At 54.8% G+C, this 17,644-nt stretch overlaps 2 protein-coding genes across 6 annotated transcripts; both read left to right on the forward strand.

The window, feature by feature from the left end:
- The first annotated feature begins 2,931 nt into the window (after positions 1 to 2,931).
- On the forward strand, positions 2,932 to 7,362 carry IBSP (integrin binding sialoprotein). 5 transcript variants are annotated; one of them, XM_065061837.1, is made up of 7 exons: positions 2,933 to 3,018; positions 4,011 to 4,157; positions 4,241 to 4,291; positions 4,410 to 4,481; positions 4,660 to 4,713; positions 6,230 to 6,331; positions 6,627 to 7,362. In XM_065061837.1, the coding sequence occupies exons 2-7, from the start codon at positions 4,104 to 4,106 to the stop codon at positions 7,185 to 7,187; spliced, it is 894 nt and encodes a 297-aa protein (XP_064917909.1). In that variant the 5' UTR covers positions 2,933 to 3,018; positions 4,011 to 4,103; the 3' UTR covers positions 7,188 to 7,362. The 5 variants fall into 5 exon arrangements, with proteins under 5 accessions (XP_064917911.1, XP_064917909.1, XP_021144678.2 ...); XM_021289003.2 differs by having other exon boundaries at positions 2,936 to 3,018; positions 4,093 to 4,157; XM_065061838.1 differs by having other exon boundaries at positions 2,960 to 3,047; positions 4,093 to 4,157.
- A 3,578-nt stretch (positions 7,363 to 10,940) lies between these two features.
- On the forward strand, positions 10,941 to 16,514 carry MEPE (matrix extracellular phosphoglycoprotein). The gene is made up of 4 exons (XM_065062947.1): positions 10,941 to 11,063; positions 12,563 to 12,619; positions 13,315 to 13,407; positions 13,490 to 16,514. Exons 1-4 carry the CDS (start codon positions 10,941 to 10,943, stop codon positions 16,181 to 16,183), a joined length of 2,967 nt encoding a protein of 988 aa, XP_064919019.1. The 3' UTR covers positions 16,184 to 16,514.
- Positions 16,515 to 17,644: the final 1,130 nt, after the last annotated feature.

Raw genomic sequence — 17,644 nt, forward strand, 5'->3', positions numbered from 1 at the left:
AGCATGTGGGGAGAGGTGGGAGCTGGGGCAGGGGTGGCCCCTGGTGTCCCGCACACACATTTTGAAGGTGTCCTGGCCACCATGTTGCATGGCAAGTGTGCCCCTTTCACAGGCTGCAGCCAGCACCTCAGCTTCTCCCTGACATGCCCTGAGCATCCTTCTGCTTTTGCTTTCTTTACTTATTTTTGGCTCTGAGGTTTCCTTCCAGAATAGCTCCAGGGCGTGGAAATAGAACGGTGCAGCCCTGACCGCAGCCTCGGCCCCGGGCAGTTTGGGAGCGCACTGCTCTGCTCAATGACCACCCTGCAGAACTAATAATTAAATTTGGATGTAGGAGCCGTGTCAGCCTGCTCCAGGCAGGGACGCTCTGACCGTGAGGTCTCCTTGGGCAATTACACCAAAACCCGACACTGTGCCCCTGCCACACCATCCCAGGTTTGAGCCCACCCAGCTGCAGCACAAAGCTGGTGCCAGTGGATGGTGCAGACCCCACCAGCGATGGGTCTGTGAAGGGCTCAGGGATCAGGCTGCTGCCTCACAGCACGGCAGTGTATTTGTGCATGTTAAAAATCAATGGGAGCACAGAAGGGAAACCATTGCATTTGCAGGTGTGGGCTGTGTGCTGCATGCCTGCCTCATCCTCTCATCCTGCTCCCGAAAAATGTGTTTTTTTTCTGTTGTCACCTGATGGGACATCTCCTGGAGGAAGGTGAGATGTTTTGTTTCCAGCTGTTTGTCTGCAAAGGCGAGATTATTTTCAGGAAGCTGTCAAATTCCACAGTCACTTTTAGTAACAGCTACCAAATGCTGCTCTCGGGCAAAACAGTGACTCTCCCAAGCCCTGCTGCCTTGGAGAGCTGGAGTTCTTGCAAAAGCACTAGAAGAGCCAATGCTCCAACTCTGAGATGTGATGCTTTTTAAAAATTATTTATTATTATTTTAAATGGATATGTTTTGGGTGCGTTTGGCCAGCAGTGCCGCAAGGGTTGTTGCTGTCGGTGGCCTGCCCGGGCAGCGCCCGCTCCTTGGCCTGAGAGCTAAACATAGATAATGGTTGCTCTCCGGCACACGTTAATTATCCCGCTGCTTTTTAGGGATCTTGGGTGAAATATGCATCTTTGTAGTCAGCTTTCTTTTTTTAAGAAGGCTGGAGCAGCAACCCTTTAATTACATTAAAAATCACCTCCCACGAGCACCCTCTGTTCCCTGGTTCTGATTAAATTTAAGCTCAAAGCTTGGTGCACACTTGCCGCTCTCCTGAACGGGGCAGCCTGTGACAGCACGGGACCACCTCTGCCCTGTGTGCCCCACAGTGAGCCCCCCAAGGGCAAGCTCTCCAGCCACCCCAGCCCCATGTCCCTCATGGTGTTGGTGTCTCTCTTTACCAGAAGCTGCTGTGTTGGCATTAGAAAACTGCATCACTGAATTTTTTTTTCTTTGTGTGTGGGTTTTCCTGGCCTGAAGCACTGGCTGAAAGCCATGGCCAGCTCCAGGCCTCCCTTGTAATTACACCTCTCCTTGCAGGGACACAGCAAGCTTTGAAGCCCATGGGGCAGGCGCAGCTGCACCCTACAGCCCCGGGGTTTGCAGGTGGCCCAGACTGCCACTAGGGCTACCGGACCCCTGGCGGGGCTGCAAGGGACCTCTCGGTCCCAAAATGCACGTGACATGCATGGCGTTTCATCCACAGTTAGCAGCTTCCCACACTGTACCTGTTGATGAGCAAGAAGACAAAATAACAATAACAAAAAAGCAGCTTTGTCTTTCTGGTCCTAACCTGGGAATTTGGTTCGGTGGAAATCCTTTGCTTCCCAGCCAAATTCAGACCCAAACTGGGCTCCTCTGCATGTGGACGAGGGGCAATGGGCACAGACTGAAGCATGGGAGGTTCCATCTGAATATGAGGAAAAACTTCTTTCCTTTGAGGGTGCCAGAGGTTGTGGAGTCTCCTTCTCTGGAGACATTCAAAACCCGCCTGGACACATTCCTGTGTGATCTGTTCTAGGTGGCTCTGCTTTAGCAGGTGGGTTGGACCAGATGATCTCCAGAGGACCCTTCCAACCCCAGCCACTCTGTGATGCTGTGAGATCTCAGAGGAGGTGGGTACAAAGGGGCAGCCATGGCACCCCATGTCCCCACCCCCTGCCACGGGGCACAGGGCAGGAGGGGTGACCCCCAGCCACCTGCACACATCAGTGGTCATGTCCTGCCACCAAGGTCACCGCTGATCTTTGGGTGGCTGTGAGGGTAGATTGTTCATATTTTTGTTGCCTCAGGCAGTTATTTTGCTTTGCTGGGGATGTGTACAGAGCTATTAGGTTTCAGCTGAGGAATAAATGGTTTTGGGGAGCAAATGCAGTTGGGTAGAAAATCCATCTAGGCCCCTACATGGCTCTGTGTGGTTTGGGGGGCATGAGAATCAAAGCAACCATGCATTTTGTAGTGTCGCTATGGCAGAAATGCCTCTCAAAGGGGTTTGGTTACACCTGTATCGGAGTGCACTTTTCTTTCACAAGGCCCGTTTCACCCCTGCAGGCAGCCTGGAGAGGGACTTGTTCAGATTTACCCTTTTTTTGGCTAACAGCTCTGCCCAAGTGACCATGGAGCTGAGCCTTTGAGGTTGTCTTCTTTGGTTCTTGAAAAAACAGTGACAGAATTTCCCAAAAAGGGAGGTAGACACCCTCTGAGAACAGATTTCCCAATATTTATTTTAATTTAAATGTAGAGTGTTATTATACCCTCTGGCCTTGCCACCGTTCCTCTGAGGCCAGACCCTCAATTAAGCGCTGCGGTGCAAACCTCCCCGGGTTTGGCAGTGGCACGGGGTGCTATGTTTGTGCACCAAATCTGTCGGCATTGAAATCTGGGGGTTTTCTGGAGCACGCCGGCAGTCTGGCGTCACAGGGCGGTGACTGGCTTGGGGGGGGGTGCAAAAATAGTCTTTATATCCCGGCGGGGCAGCAGCAGGAGGAAATCTGTGCCGGCTGACTCCACGGATAGCCATCAGCACCACAGCGGGTAAGCTTGCTGCTGCTGTTCCTAGACAGGTTGTGCATTGCTGTCTGCATTTTGCATGGTTTCAGGTGTGGGGGGCTTGGCTTGCTGGTGGGGTTGGTTGCTGCTTTTAGCCCTTTCCTGGGTCTGTGGCTTTGTTAAACGCTCAGGCTTCAGACAGCAGGGATGTGCATCCAGAGCCTGGCTGCACAGCCAGGGAAACTCGCTTGTGGCCAGTTGTTTTCCTTGAGTTAAGGAAAGATGGAGAAACTTCAAGTACGGATAAGTATAAGGACAACTCACCCCAAACCTTAGCATAGCTGATAGCGGATTTAGCCAGAGGGAAGGGTAAGAAAAAGGAAGGTCAATGGGCCTGGCTGAGGCCAGGGGCTGCCAGGAGTATCCCCCGGAGGAGGGAGGCCGGGGCACTGCAGGAAAGGTCTGGTGCGCTCCTTGCTGGGGCAGGGACGGAGTGGGGCGGGCCAGGTTTTGGTGCTTAGGAGGTGCAGCCCGGACCTGTGGAGAGCCAAGCCTCCCCGAGATATGCCTATGGGGGGTCCCCTTGCATTGTTGCCTTGTTACTGCTGGTTTTGTCAATGCCACACTGCAGAAGCTGATTATATTCATTTATTTGTTTGCTTATTTATTTTTTCCTCGATGTAGTGTAATTCCTGGGGGCACTGTTCTCTGGGCAGAGCCTCAGCAGGCTGCAGAGGTCTGGGGAGATGACTACAGTGGGATGGTCGCATCTTGGGCAGGGTTTGGTTTTCCCCATTTGCTTGCAGGCAATGGGGAAGCAGGAGCAAGTTGTCCTGCTCAGGGAAAGCAATTTGTCTGCTACCAGGCGAAGCTTATTTTTCTGGTATTTTGTGGCTTCTTGCAAAACCAAGTTGTATTCATGGAAATTGAGGCAAATCTGTCTAAAAAAAGAAGGACTTGGGTCTCCAGAGGGGTTGGGTGACCCCATCAAGAGGTGGCTGGAGGCCAGACACTCTTCTCCCTGTTCGCCTGTGCAGACACAAACACATGTACGGTTTGGGGTAGTGATGGCGCTTTCGAACTGAAAAGCCAGCCCTCGGTGTGTTTTGCCATTCCTAGAAAAAGCAGCCATGAGGACTGCCCTCGTCTTCGTCTGCCTGGTGGGGATGGCATGTGCCTTCTCGGTGAGTTGCTGTGTGGACTGGGGGGACCCCCATCCCCTCACCAGGCTTTTGAGGGGTGTGCACCAACCCCACCTTTCCCCCAGGTCAAGAGCTGGCTGCGGCGAGCCAAGTCGGATGACTCAGAAGAAAATGCGGTAGGGTACCACCCCGTGCGCATCTCTCCCCACATGGCACTGGCTTTGAGGGGGGACGTTTCGATTACTTCTGTACCCAGGCCCTCAAACTGATGGGATTTGCCCCTTTTTCCCATAGGTGTTCAAGAACAGGCACCGGTATTACCTATACAGATATGCCTACCTGCATCCCCCGCAGCGACGGTACCAGGTGGGTGCTTCGGAGGGGTCACTGATGCTTTCACCACCTGCCAAACATGGACGTATCAGCCCAAATGGGACAGGGGGCATGGTCTGCACCCACCTGCCACTGGCCTGCAGGGCTGGGCTGAGACTGTCACACTCGGGACACTGATGGTGACCCACAGCTTGGTTTTTCCTCTCCTCAGAACAGCGACTCATCGGAGGAAGAGGGGGATGGTTCGGAGGAGGAGGATGCAGGGGTGAGTACTCCTGTGGCCCTTCTCCCAGCAAACCAGGAAAAAAAACAAATACGGGAATTCGGGAACTCTCTTTGGTTTTGTAGTCTCTGCTCATCAGCACTTGTGGCTGCTGACCGCCCACAGCCTTGCGCTCTGGATGCAACTGGATTTTCTGCCCTGGGTTTTATTTCATTATTTTTTGTATTTTTTTTCCCCTTTTTGTTCTGTTGTTAAAGAAGATGGGCGGAGGACACACCAAACCACCCTGAGACAAACGTTCCAGGTTTCCATTTTTGGTGGCTCAGAAAGGAGCAGGACGGGCCAAAGTGCAGAAGCAGGGAGGCTTAGTCCCAAGGCAAAAGGCCCTATAAAGATTCCTCTTACCTTCCCCTCTCAGGGTGTTTTGACCCCACAGAGCTGATAAAATTGCTGTGGAAAATATAGTTATGGTCCACACATGTGCATGTGGAGTGACACAAACTCATGCTGTATTGGGAAATGCACATTTGTACCAGCCCAGCCCAGTTACACTCTGCTCCTGTCTGCTGGGTCAATATGAGGTTGGGCTCTGCTGCATTTGCCAGAGTCACCCAGGTCCAAAATTTAGCGCCGGGGATTACAAAGGTCTCTTGTGCCTCAGTGGCTTGCAAACACTCGAAAATAATCCAATGGTCTCAGACACACAGGTGCTTTGAGACTGGGATCCTGCATGCTTGGAAACCAGTGTTGTCAGGCCTATTGTCTTAAAATTCCTTTTAGAGGCCCACCTGGGGCTGGGTTACAGTGTGCCAGTCCAGGCACCTCCCTGCAATTCGCTCCTTGCTGCCTGTTGCTCTCCAATACTACTGTGATCACTGGGGATGATTGTGACTTGTGGGATGAGACAGCCAAGGGGGGAATTTCATTCCCAAGGAAGACATCAGGTGATGTGCAGGAATGCAGTAGCTGTTTGTAGCTGCTGGATGAGGGGGAGAATCGTTCCCATCAGCATGGCCAGCTGCATAGTGCAATTTTGGGGAGGAAAACAGCCTGGGTTTTCACTGGCTTCACATGCACCAGTATTTTAAGCATCTGAGTTGGTCCAAAATGCCAGGGCACGTGAGCAGTGGGGATTGCCCGAGGCAGAGATGACAGTGACCCTGTGTGTCCCCACCACAGCAGGTGACAAGGTGCTGCTCCTCTTCCCAGGCTGCCCCACTGATTGCTCTGGGTTCTGCTTGTATTTGGGTTAAATTAATTTTCTTTTTTAGCAGCACGGACTGTCATGCATACCAACGAAAGATTGCTGCATAGTTTCTGGGGCCAAGTGGTGCTGATGGCTTATTTCTGGTGGGGTTTGGGTTCGCACTTGGCTTTGAGCTGCCACACTGTCACCAGCTATCTATACCCAGTGTGTAGTGGGTCTGCATGTAGTGCCCCTGTGGCTTTCTCTGTTTGTGGGAAATGGGGAGAAAACTTCAAAAGCAAACCTTTACATGTTTTGTAAAGCTGTGCTCCCACTGCTGACCCCTGCCCCTTCCTATCCCTATCCCTGCAGGAGCCGACCCATGCTGGCATTGAGGTAGCTGGTCGCCCTGCCGGAGCAGCCCCTGGGGACAGCCAAGGCGGGCTGGGAGGGGACATCACATCCCCCCAGCAGGTGCAGTTTGGGGGCCTGGAGGGGAGCACTCGTGGAGGGGGGAACATTCACTGCATGCCTGCTTGTACCTGTGGGATGCCCTGCAGCCCATTTCTGTTTGGGGGTTTGCTGTACAAGATGTCAAGCTCTGGGTGGTAACCTGGTTGGGGGTTTGGAAGGGGCATTCCACAAAGGCAGCCTTGCCGTGTGAGCCACAGGGGGATGCTCAGCTGTGCTCAGCTGCACTTGCTGCGCAGCACCCAAAATCTGCAACCTCCTGACATGCGCCTGATGCTGTGTTATTTCCTCCCACCAGGGCAAGGGCTGCCAAGGGCCCCAGAATGGGGGCAGGAATGGTGCTGTTGGCAAGGGCGGGGACTCCGAAAATGAAGACAGTGATGAAAATGAGGAGGAAGAGGAGGAGGAGGAAGAAGTAGCCGAGAACGAGAACAGCATCAATGGCACGAGCACCAACACTACCGAGGGGGCAGATGGACCTCATAACAATGGTACTGCAGTGGCTGAGGAGGAGGAGGAAGAAGAGGAGGAAGAAGAAGAGGAAGAGGAGGAGGAGGAAGAGGAGGAGGAAACCGAAGCCACCACTGTTGCCAGCACCACCGTTGAAGAGGGGCTGTCCCAGGCCACCACCGTGGGAGACCAGGCACCCACAGATGCCACCACAGCTGGGGAGCAGTGGGAGTATGAGGTGACAGCTGGAGTCCATGGCCGTGGGGACGAGGGTGCCACCGATGGCAGCTATGGGGAGCAGGATGAGTACGCCCGTGGGGACAGCTACCGGGCCTACGAGGACGAGTACGGCTACTACAAGGGGCATGGCTACGACATGTATGGCCAGGATTACTACTACAACCAGTGAGCGGGCGGGGGGGCAGCCCCAGTGCTGCCCCCCACCTGCCCCATCCCACTCAGGAATGTGCACCTCGAGGCTCACTGGAGGGGACACCGGGCAGCTCGCAGCATGCACTGGCTCTGTCCCAGGCTGCTTTTTTGTAACTCGCAAAGCGAAATTGAAATAAAGCAACTGAACTGAGCTCTGTTCGTAAGGAAGGGTTTGCTGCTGAATTTGCTGGGGTCAGCGGGTGAAGTGTGGTGCTCGGTGGGCTGAGGGGCTGCAGGTGCTTGTGCTCCTCAGACTGGGTTTAATCTTTTTATTCCAGCAGAGATGCACACAAAAGGAGGGAGGAACAAAAAGGCTAATGAGGAAAGCCTCTGTAGAGTCCCATCTGAAAAATGGAAGGGCATTTTTGAGGTCATTGCTGTAGAATTCAACTAGAGAAAAGGCAGCTGAAGGGAGACCTTATCGCTCTCTACAACTGCCTGAAAGGAGATTGTAGCATGGAGGGTGTTGGTCTCTTCTCCAAGTATCATAGCAAGTGATAGGACAAGAGGAAATGCCTTCAAGTTGTGCCAGGGGAGGCTTAGATTGGAGATTAGAAAAAAATTCTTCACAGAAAGGGTTGTCAGGCAATTGAACAGGCTGCCCAGGGAAGTGGTGGAGTCACCATCCCTGGAGGTGTATAAAAGATGTGTAGATGAGGTTCTTAGGGACATGGTTTAGTGCTAGAGTTAGGTTAACAGTTGGACTCAATGGTCTTGAAGGCCTTTTCCAAGCAAAATGATTCGATGGTTCTATGCATTACTCTCACATCTTATGCAAATCCAGTAGTGTCGATGTGAATTTGCCCTGTGTGGGTGAATGATAATTTCACCATGTCTTCCACTCCTTGGTAGCATGCCTCCTGTGGCCTGACCACCCACCAGGCAATATTAATAAAGGTGAAGACACTAATTTCTCTTTCCATGCATCACCAGCTGTAGATGCACACCCCTGTAATGAGAGCTTTGTTTCTGCATCCCTGCGCCGTGCATGTGGGTCAGTCACCTCAGATGTGTGTTTCGGACACTGGCACTGCAGGCCAAAATAGTCTGTGTCTCTCCCTGCCCACTCATCCCCAGGGCAAGGTAGAGCTGTTGTGGTGACAGCAAGGCGTTCACTTACCTCCTGCATCAGGGATGGGGATGACCAGCTTGTGGTCCACAGAGCATCACCTCCCTGTGGGAGTGTGGCCTTGGTCAGGTGTGGATCAGCGCCAGGGATGGGGAAGGACTAAATCCCAACAGGTTTCAGGCAGGTGCCCCCATTTAGGAAAAGCTGTGGCTCTTCTGCACCATGCTGGCTGCTCTCACAGCTTACTGCCCTGGATCTCCTGGAAAAGAAACTTGTGTTCAGCTCCTGAGGTAGGTCTGACTGCAAAATGGGTTTCTGTTCTTGCAGCAGGGAGTTGCTGGCTGCTGTACAAAGCCTCCTTCACATGCCCAAGTCAGGCTGCAGCTGGTGGGGGATGCTGCCTGCAGGGTGGGCACTCCTGGGGCCAGATCCCTCCGGTGACACTGTGCAACCCTGCACCTGTTCACAGCCAGTGAGGGAGACACGAGAATCCAAAGACGTCAGGGAACTGGCAAGGACAAAGTGCCCTGGTGCTGCTAGGGGTTGCATCCTGCTCCCACGGGGTGCCCAGCCTGGCCCCACGTGCGTCAGGCCCCCCCACCCCAGTCCTGGGCACCCAGCCAAAGCTCTGTCTCTGTGGGCCAAGGCATGGTGGCCACTCCGGTACACATGGGGCAGCATCCGACCATGGCTCCCCAGCCAGGGAAAAGGGTGAGTTTCCTCCTGGCTCCAAGGTTCGCTCCCAGCTGAGAGCTGGATGCTGATGGTTTAAGCACGTCTGGTGTTAATGCAATGGTTGTGCCCTCTCCCAGGGTTTGGGTTGCAGCAGGGTGGTGGGTGTGACGGGAGCTGCTGTCACTGTCACCACAAGAGAGCAGTTGAGCCAGGATGGCCCCAGCAGGGGGAACCCCCCTTGGTGTACACGTAAGCAACCAGCAATACCACCAAAACTAGAGGAGAGCTCCTACATTGTGTACATCTTTGTGACACCCTCCCACAGCAAAAGTGGATTCAAAGGGACCTGTGCCAGCAGTGCCCGGAAAAACTGACTTTTTTTTTTTTTTTCATTTTTACTGCTCTTCTATTTTGAATTTTCACCAGGCTTAGGACAGGGGAGTTGAGGTTGAAACCCAAAAAGCAAGTGTTGGGGGCTACACCGTGTCAGCAGCTAGTGGCTTGGCCAGTGTTGCCAGTTGTGGCATCTGGGCTCAGTAGATCACCCTTCCCTTTCTGCAGCCCTGCCAGCTTTCCTGTGTTGGTCACGGTGAACACCCTGCAACCTGCAGCACCCCCCACCCCCCTTATCAGTAACCAGGCTGGACGTGCAGCGTGCTAAGATCTACGCTAATCATCGAGCAATTTCGCCTTCAGAACAGATATTTATAAACCATGCTTTCTGTTTATCCAGCCAGGTGGAACATTTGATAGCTGTCTTCCACCACAAACACATTTTTAGCTGGAAATTACTCCCCCTGGTTATCTGCGGGTGCTGTCAGCCCTGACAAATGTCGCTGGGCAGGAGCTGATTGGCTCTGCGTGCCTGGGGGCCAACTTTAAATTTCAGCAAAGTGGGCACAGCCTCCACGGTCTGCCGCTGGGATCTGCCTCCGACAGCGAAAGGTAATCTTCTTACCTCAGTTGCCTGTCCTGTCTCTGCCCAGCCCTTCCTGAGCAGAGCATCTCCCACTTTTTCTCTGGGCAAGCCATGGTGGGGACAGGGAGATGGCCCAAACCTTGGCCATGCTCATCTCTCTGTCATGCTTTCTTGATCTGACCTTACTTTGTACTGCTGAGCCTCCTGCATGAATTCCCCTCCCGTGTTTTCTGTAGCAATGCTTGCATGGCTGAAAATACTCTCTAGGCTCGACTTGCCAGCCCCAGCCAGGGCCAACAGGTGTAACAACTATAGAATAATAGAATTATAGAATCGTAGACTAGTTTGAGTTGGAAGGAACCTTTAAAGCTCATCTAGTCCAACTCCCTGCAATGAACAGGGACATCTTCAACCAGATCAGGTTGCTCAGAGCCCCATCCAGCCTGGCCTGGGATGTTTCCAGGGATGGGGCATCCACCACCTCTCTGGGCAACCTGAGCCAGCGTTTTACCACCCTCAGTGTAAAATTTCTTCCTGTGTCTAGCCTAAGAAACCAACAGCCTATTGGTCCCCACAATGTTAGCAGGACTGCTTTGTCAGTGCTAGCGAGGGTAAAGCTTGTGTACCAGGGAAAACAAGGAAAGAGAAAATCCTCAGAAACTTCTCGCTTTCCTGGTAATTTCAGACAAGAATTATTAATTGACAGAGCTGTTGAAAACACCATGCAAGTTTCTTACTTCAGACTTACAAATGTGTGTTTCAGCCGATAGTGGTTTATTGCAAATATCCACACAAGCCACTTTGAAGGAGTGAGTTTAGCAGCTTTAATGCCCGGTGTCGGGAGTGCCAGGCTCCGTGCTGCTGTGGCTGTCTACATGCCCTTGCCTCACCACCATGTGCACAAGGCAAGAGCATCGCCTTCGCTGCGAGGGGTGCAGAGAGGCAGAGCGATGCCGAGGGGTGCTGCAAAGCCCCGGGAAAGCCAGGGTGACTGGATAACCCTGCCACCATGGAGGCTTTGGGATGGCAAGAGTTTTTTGGTTGCTGCTTGACCAGGAGTGTGGGCGATGGCAAGTCCTGGGAAGACAAGCTCTGGTGATGATGCTCTGTTTTGTGCCCCCCAGGAGCTGCCCAAGATGCAAACAGCCCTCCTGTGCCTGTGCCTGCTCAGCATGGCCATCTCGACACCCGTGAGTATGGCTCTCGCCAGCATGCTGCCAAAAGTTCACTACCTGGTGTGCCCTGGCATGCTTTCAGTAGCAGAAAAATTAGTTGTACTTGTATATAGCACCTGGGATTTGTTGTGGGGTGTTTTGGGGTGTTTTTTTTTTGAGGCACAGAGGTGAACCCATCAGGAAAAACATATTAGCACTGACTTCCCTGAGCACATCCCTAAAATTTAGCAGTCTGGGCATTGCACAAGGACTGGTTTGGATTGCTGCGACTCTTCCCCTTGGTTTCTGCAAATTTAGGATCTACCCAGAGCTTTTGGCCTGGGAACAGCCTGAGTGGAGCCATGGGAAGGGGAAGATACTCGTCTTACCCATGTGGCTAGGTGTTGGAGGGGCATTTGCAGTCATGTTCCAGCTCTCCCAATGTGAAATTCAGACAGATATAACTAAAATGAAGGGTAAACTAAGATAAATTTAATAACAGCCTCTTTTGTCCTGCATAACTGTTGCCCAACATATTAAATACACAGCTAGAATGAAAATATGCTCTTAGCAAAGGCTTGCTTTTCCGACTGAGCAACAGGGAGGGAAAACACGTCTTTTCTGAGGGCTGGGTTCTGCTGTGTGTCCTTTAGCCACCCAGGTAAGCTTGCACAACTGGGCCTGTCACAGGGCAGCACAGGGCTGGGGAGGCAATAAATCAGTGCAGATTTGCTTTTCAGATAGGGGTGCAGAAAAGTGATAGTTAATACTCTCACATAACTGAGGCTGTAACCCAGCCCATGACATTGTTCACAAACAATGGAATCACCTGGGAATGTTAAATAATCTGGGGTGCCTTTCTGCCTGTTTCAGGTGGGTTTGGGGTGCTTCAGGGGCTGAATTTGCTGACACCAGAGTGGCAGGCAGGGAAATGACCCCAAATGACTTGGTGGAGTTCGTAGGATGCTCACACCCCTGGGTCCCCCATCCCCAAGGGATGTATTGGGTAATAGATCCCAAAAGATGTGAGGATAATCAGGGGAAGTCAGGAGCTTGCAAGCAAGTGAAGAAACCTGGCTATGAGGGCACAGGCATCACTGCAAATGCTGGGAATTTCTCCCAGTTAACCAGTTCCAGGCTCCCAGCACAGTTAAATCTGTAAGTTGGAGTGTTGTGGCACGAGCAGTGGTGCAACATATTGAAACTGCTCTGCAATAAAAACACTCTGCAGCAGAATCTGGGGAAAAGGTATTTGCAAACTGACGATACTCTATTGAAAGTAACATACAAACAAAAGCATGCTGTAGCAAAATTTGCCATATTTTTCAGACCCTGAAAATGGGTTTCTGACCTTTCCTACTATTGCAAACTTTAAGATGGCACCCCAGATGGTACCTGACAATTTATTAGCTCACCGACACAGTTTTCCCACCCTTCCCTGGATGACAGGCAGCTGGCAGCAGGCATTGGCAGCTGCCTGAACACTGGGGCAGTGTTTGATGCTTTAGTTCTCGCTTGTGTTTTGCTGCCCACAGGTGCCGCCGCCACCACTGCCTGGGAGAGCTGGTGGGAACTGCGTGGGACAGCACCGGGTACGTTTTGGGGGTGCCCTGCACCAGCACATGGGGAGGAAGCACCACTTTTGGAGGGCAGAGCTGCAGGAAAAGACACCAGTGGTCTCCTCGCCTCTGGGGTCCAGTGTTTGGTGGGGACACGGGAGAGAAATGTCTGAGCAGCCCCTTATGAATGCCAGGGGAGGGGAAAGGTGTGATGTGCTCAGGCGAGGTGAGGGCTTCCTCCTCCAAGCCCCTTCCCAGCTCCACGACACAAATGCTTCATGTACTCACATGTGAGGTTGTAAAAGTCCCAGGCCCAGCTGCTACAAGGTTTTTTCAAGGTGTATTGGCATCAAATGCACCAGGAGCAAAATTCAGATGAGTAGCGTGGAAGAAAATGCCTGTTTTTCTCTGTTGCAAGCCAGCTGCTGTCCTTCCAGTGCTTCAGCTGCTGTAGGTCCCATCACTCATATCCAATAGGACCATCAACCAGGTCATTTATTCAAGCCATAGGCTCCCTTGCAGAAAAACAAAACAAAACAAAACAAACAACCTCACAGTTTCTGAAAGCAAGCGAAGACAGAAAACGCCCTGGGGACTCTGGTGCCATGGGTGCCAGTGGGTGCTGGCAGGACCCTGCTGTGGCACTGGGCCCAGCAGGGGTAGCTCGTCCCACCACTTTTAATTAAAAAAAATGTGGGTTTCAGGTTTCTTTTTTCTCCACCTCACAGATACTGCTGAAAGGCTGCAATGCCAACCATGGCTTCTACATTTTCAAATATGTCTACTCCTTTTTGACGCAGAGGAACCAGACACAGATAGAGGTGAGGAGGTGGTTGGGCAGGACCCCACACATCCGGTGGGCATTGGGGTGGCCCTGACCTCTCCCTTGTGTGTGCCATGCAGAAGGAAGAGGCCAACAGCCAGAGCACCGGCCCCGTACGTCAGCTGGGTGAGGACGATGCCAGGCGGGGGCCGACAGAGGATGGGGCAGCCCCGGAGCAAGGTAGTGATGGTGGCACTGAGGTGATGGAGAATGAGACTGGCTTCAAGACTGAAAACCACAGCATCACGAGCGTTGGTGGGGATGCCCGTGGTCCTCGCCCGGGCACCAGCACACAGGCACGCAGTGGTGTTGGCATCGTGGGTCCCACCCCAGCCAGCTCAGAGGGCAGCGGTGACCTGGATTTGGTGGTTGAAGTTGATGGTGGTGTTTCCATCCTCCCCCATGGCGGACACCCTGGCGGGGCAGTGGTGGGGAACAGGTCAGGCATCAGGAGCAGGGATGGCGATGACGGTGCCCCGATTTGGGTCCCCATAGAGGGGCCTATGACATCTGGGAGGGAGAAGGCCCTCACCACTGGAGGGGCTGGGGATGAGGGCAGTGGTGAGGCCACCATCCCTGGCCGAGGGCAGGAGGATGCTGTGCAGGGCGCAGGGACAGGAGGTGCTGCTCTTTCCTCTGTCACTGAGAAGACGGAGGATTTTCAAGTTGACGCCAAAGGTGTGGATGAATATGCTTACATTCCTGAGTCTGGCAGCGTCACCATCACCCAGGGAAAGGTGGGCAGCACCAGCATCACCCAGATCTCTCCGAATGCAGACGACGAGGTCAACATCTTCATTGGGAAGGCCAACATCCGTGTGGGGGAACGAGAAACCCCCCTGGCCAGTGCCACTGTTGGTAGTGAGGATGACAGCATCCTCACCATGGGGACCAGAAGCCCCACACCCAGGTTGGATGTTGCCACTGCACGTGGTGGTGATGACGATTACAATACCCCTGCTCACAGGCAGCCTGAAGGACCAGCCACTACAGCCACCCCAAGCCATGGGGACAGAGTGACCAGCAACCCTGCAGACAGCCGTCCCACAGGAGATGATGAGGATGGTGCCACCACTACCGGTGATGGGGAAGGACTGGTGGCCCCCAGCGCCTGGAGGGTTTCTGGTGGGCATGTTACTGTCCCCATGGGGGCTGGTGGCCGTGGGTATGATGACAAGGAGGTGAGAGGTGAGGGGCAGAGGTCCAGGGGGAGGCTGGGCCGCCCGGCTGTCACCACTCCCCACCAGGAGGGTGACAAGGAGGCTGCTGCTGCTGACCCAGCCAAGAGGGCCAGCATCCACCTGGGGACCACTGTGGCCTCCCCTGGGACAAGCGAGGGAGACTGCACCACCACCCTGGGGACAACCAGTGGCCACGAGGGAGGCGGGAGCACCGTGCCTGGGAGAGTGGGGAGTGGGGAAGCAGGGCTGGCCAGCCTCCAGCCCCTCGAGGAGAGCCAGCCTGGTGCAGGGGCAAAGGTCCAGCCAGGGGGAGTGGGGCTGAAAAAGCCCCCCAGAGTGGACAAAGCACTGTCCCCACGCCAGAAAGCTGGCGGCCAGGCATCGAGCAAGACCCAGGCGAGGGCTGGCAGCCGTGGCAGTGATGCCGGGGGGAAGCCACACACCGCTGAAGTGGGGGGCAGCCCCCCTCTGCAGGTAGGGCGAGCCGGGGGCCGCGTGGTGGTGGGTGAGGGCTGGGAGCGGGACCGAGGTGATGAGGCTGGGATGAAAGCAGCGGGCGAAGGGCAGGAGCAGGGCCGAGGTGGTGAGGCTGGGGTGAAAGCAGCGGGCGAGGGGCAGGAGTGGGGCCAAGGTGGTGAGGCTGGGGTGAAAGCAGCAGGCGAGGGGCAGGAGCGGGACCAAGGTGGTGAGGCTGGAGTGAAAGCAGCGGGCGAGGGGCAGGAGTGGGGCCAAGGTGGTGAGGCTGGGGTGAAAGCAGCAGGCGAGGGGCAGGAGTGGGACCAAGGTGGTGAGGCTGGAGTGAAAGCAGCGGGCGAGGGGCAGGAGTGGGGCCAAGGTGGTGAGGCTGGGGTGAAAGCAGCAGGCGAGGGGCAGGAGCGGGACCAGGGTGGTAAGGCTGGAGTGAAAGCAGCGGGCAAGGGGCAGGAGCGGGACCAGGGTGGTAAGGCTGGAGTGAAAGCAGCGGGCAAGGGGCAGGAGCGGGACCAGGGTGGTAAGGATGGAGTGAAAGCAGCGGGCAAGGGGCAGGAGCGGGACCAGGGTGGTAAGGCTGGAGTGAAAGCAGCGGGCGAGGGGCAGGAGTGGGACCAGGGTGGTAAGGATGGAGTGAAAGCAGCGGGCAAGGGGCAGGAGCGGGACCAGGGTGGTAAGGCTGGAGTGAAAGCAGCGGGCGAGGGGCAGGAGTGGGACCAGGGTGGTAAGGATGGAGTGAAAGCAGCGGGCGAGGGGCAGGAGCGGGGCCGAGGTGGCGAAGCCAGTGTGATGGCAGCAGGGGCTGGGGGCAGTCGCCTTCCCGGGCACCATGGCCGGAGGCCGGGGGCTGCAGCACCAGGGGCATTTACGGCATTGGGCCGCAGCAGACAGGTGGACCAGGTGAGACGTGCCGATGAGCTCCATGTCCGGGAACGGGCCTTTTACACCCTTGGTGGGGCAGGGGGTGGCCCCCACAGCCCCTACACCAGCCTTGGGAGTGCCGACAGCAGCCAGTCCTCTGAGGGGGAGCAGGGCAGTGACAGCCGACAGGTGGGACATCGGCCCTCAGGGTTGGGGGCCCCGGGTTACCACCACAACCGCTGGAGCCGGGGAACCCTCTGAGGAGCTGCTGGTGTCTGCTCCAGCAGAGGAGCTGGTGGGTCCCACATGTTGTCCCCCACCAGCATCCCTGCTGCAGGTGCTACTCATGCCTGGGCACCCCGCAGATTGCTGGGGGTCTCATGGTGGCTCGCAACCCAGGAGCCAAAAATCACCATTTCATGCAATCCTGCTGTTAATTTTGAGGGGGGGCTGCATCTGGCACTGGTCCAGCGGTGCATAGGTTTGCTGTAGATAAGGCGTGCTCAGCAGCCATGGAACAGCAGTCACGCTATGCGGCATTGGGTAGTGGTGGTCATGCACTGATGTGAAGCGAGTAAATAAAGCGTGAGGAAAAAGCCTCTGTCCTCGCAGTTTCACTTCCAGCCTAACAGAGAAATAAAGGCATTTCTGTACTTAAGGCTGTGTTGACTTTGGTGTTTGCAGCGGGGTTCAGGTGGCTGCTTTGCTGTGAGCAGCATGCTGCAGGGGGGCTGGTCCTGTGTACAGGGAGGGTTCCTGCCCCCAGCACACCCCTTACCCCTTGGCCCCACACATCTCTCCCTTGGGGTATCAAACCCCACTGGCTCCTTCCCAGGGCCACCAGCCTTTCCAGGCAGTTTGTCCTGCTAGGGAACCCACAGAGTATGTCCCCTCTCAGGAGTAGGGAAATCCCCACTGCACCCCCCTGCACACTGACTGGGCATCCAACCACCCTTCCAGCAGCACCCTAATCCCTGGCTGTGCTGCCGCCATTCCCACCGCTGGCCTCCGCATGTGAGCTGGGCTGGGTTTTGACATGCTGGAGCCGTGCTGCCAATGGTGCCCAAGCTTAATCACTGTTTATACAATTGCAGGTTGCTTTTTTCTGCCTGAGAAGCTGCTAAAATGGGAGTACTCGGCAGTGTGCCGGAGCAAACGGTGCAGTGGGAGCAGTGTCAAGCCCCGCAGGGAGAGGTGACAACTTTGGCACATGCAGGAGGGGACACCTCACTGGCACTGTGCCCATGCAGGGAAAAGGGTGGGAGCAGCGAGGGTGGCAGTGATGTACCTGCAGAGCACCTGCTCTCTCTACAGCCACATGTGGGAAAGGGGCAGGTCCCATTTCAGGCCAAACGCTGGTTTCTTAGGGACTGTGCATGGGTGATTGACTCTGGGACCACCAGAGCAAGGATAACACTGTGCAGCTCACTGGTGCTATCAGTAGCACCAGCTGTTGGGGTTCTGCCTTACTAGAGCTTGTGCACTCCAGTAGAAAGGGCTAAAAATGACATGTGTCCTCTTCAACCCACATCAGGGCATCAGGCCCCAGTGCCCCCAGGGGATCCATGCCAGGCAGCCTGGTGCTGGTGCTGTGGGGACACGGAGGTTCAAGTAGCTTCCTGGGCATGGGGCAGCATCCATGAGCACCCACCAAAGGCTCAGGGACCTCTTATGCCAGCCCACGTGGCTCACAGTGAAAGGAGCTGCAAGGCTGCCCACAGC

The sequence above is a fragment of the Columba livia genome, chromosome 4 (genome assembly GCF_036013475.1).
Source record: "Columba livia isolate bColLiv1 breed racing homer chromosome 4, bColLiv1.pat.W.v2, whole genome shotgun sequence".
Lineage (NCBI taxonomy): Eukaryota > Metazoa > Chordata > Aves > Columbiformes > Columbidae > Columba > Columba livia.

What these genes read in the sequence shown, in the direction of transcription:
- MEPE (XM_065062947.1), top strand. Translation starts at nt 10,941, where the DNA reads ATGGCAAGTCCTGGGAAGACAAGCTCTGGTGATGATGCTCTGTTTTGT. An exon ending in ACTGCGTGGGACAGCACCGG is followed by an intron (nt 12,620 to 13,314) that starts GTACGTTTTGGG and finishes TCCACCTCACAG; the next exon opens with ATACTGCTGAAAGGCTGCAA. An exon ending in GGAACCAGACACAGATAGAG is followed by an intron (nt 13,408 to 13,489) that starts GTGAGGAGGTGG and finishes TGTGCCATGCAG; the next exon opens with AAGGAAGAGGCCAACAGCCA.
- IBSP (XM_065061837.1), top strand. Translation starts at nt 4,104, where the DNA reads ATGAGGACTGCCCTCGTCTTCGTCTGCCTGGTGGGGATGGCATGTGCC. An exon ending in ATGACTCAGAAGAAAATGCG is followed by an intron (nt 4,292 to 4,409) that starts GTAGGGTACCAC and finishes TTTTTCCCATAG; the next exon opens with GTGTTCAAGAACAGGCACCG. An exon ending in ACATCACATCCCCCCAGCAG is followed by an intron (nt 6,332 to 6,626) that starts GTGCAGTTTGGG and finishes TCCTCCCACCAG; the next exon opens with GGCAAGGGCTGCCAAGGGCC.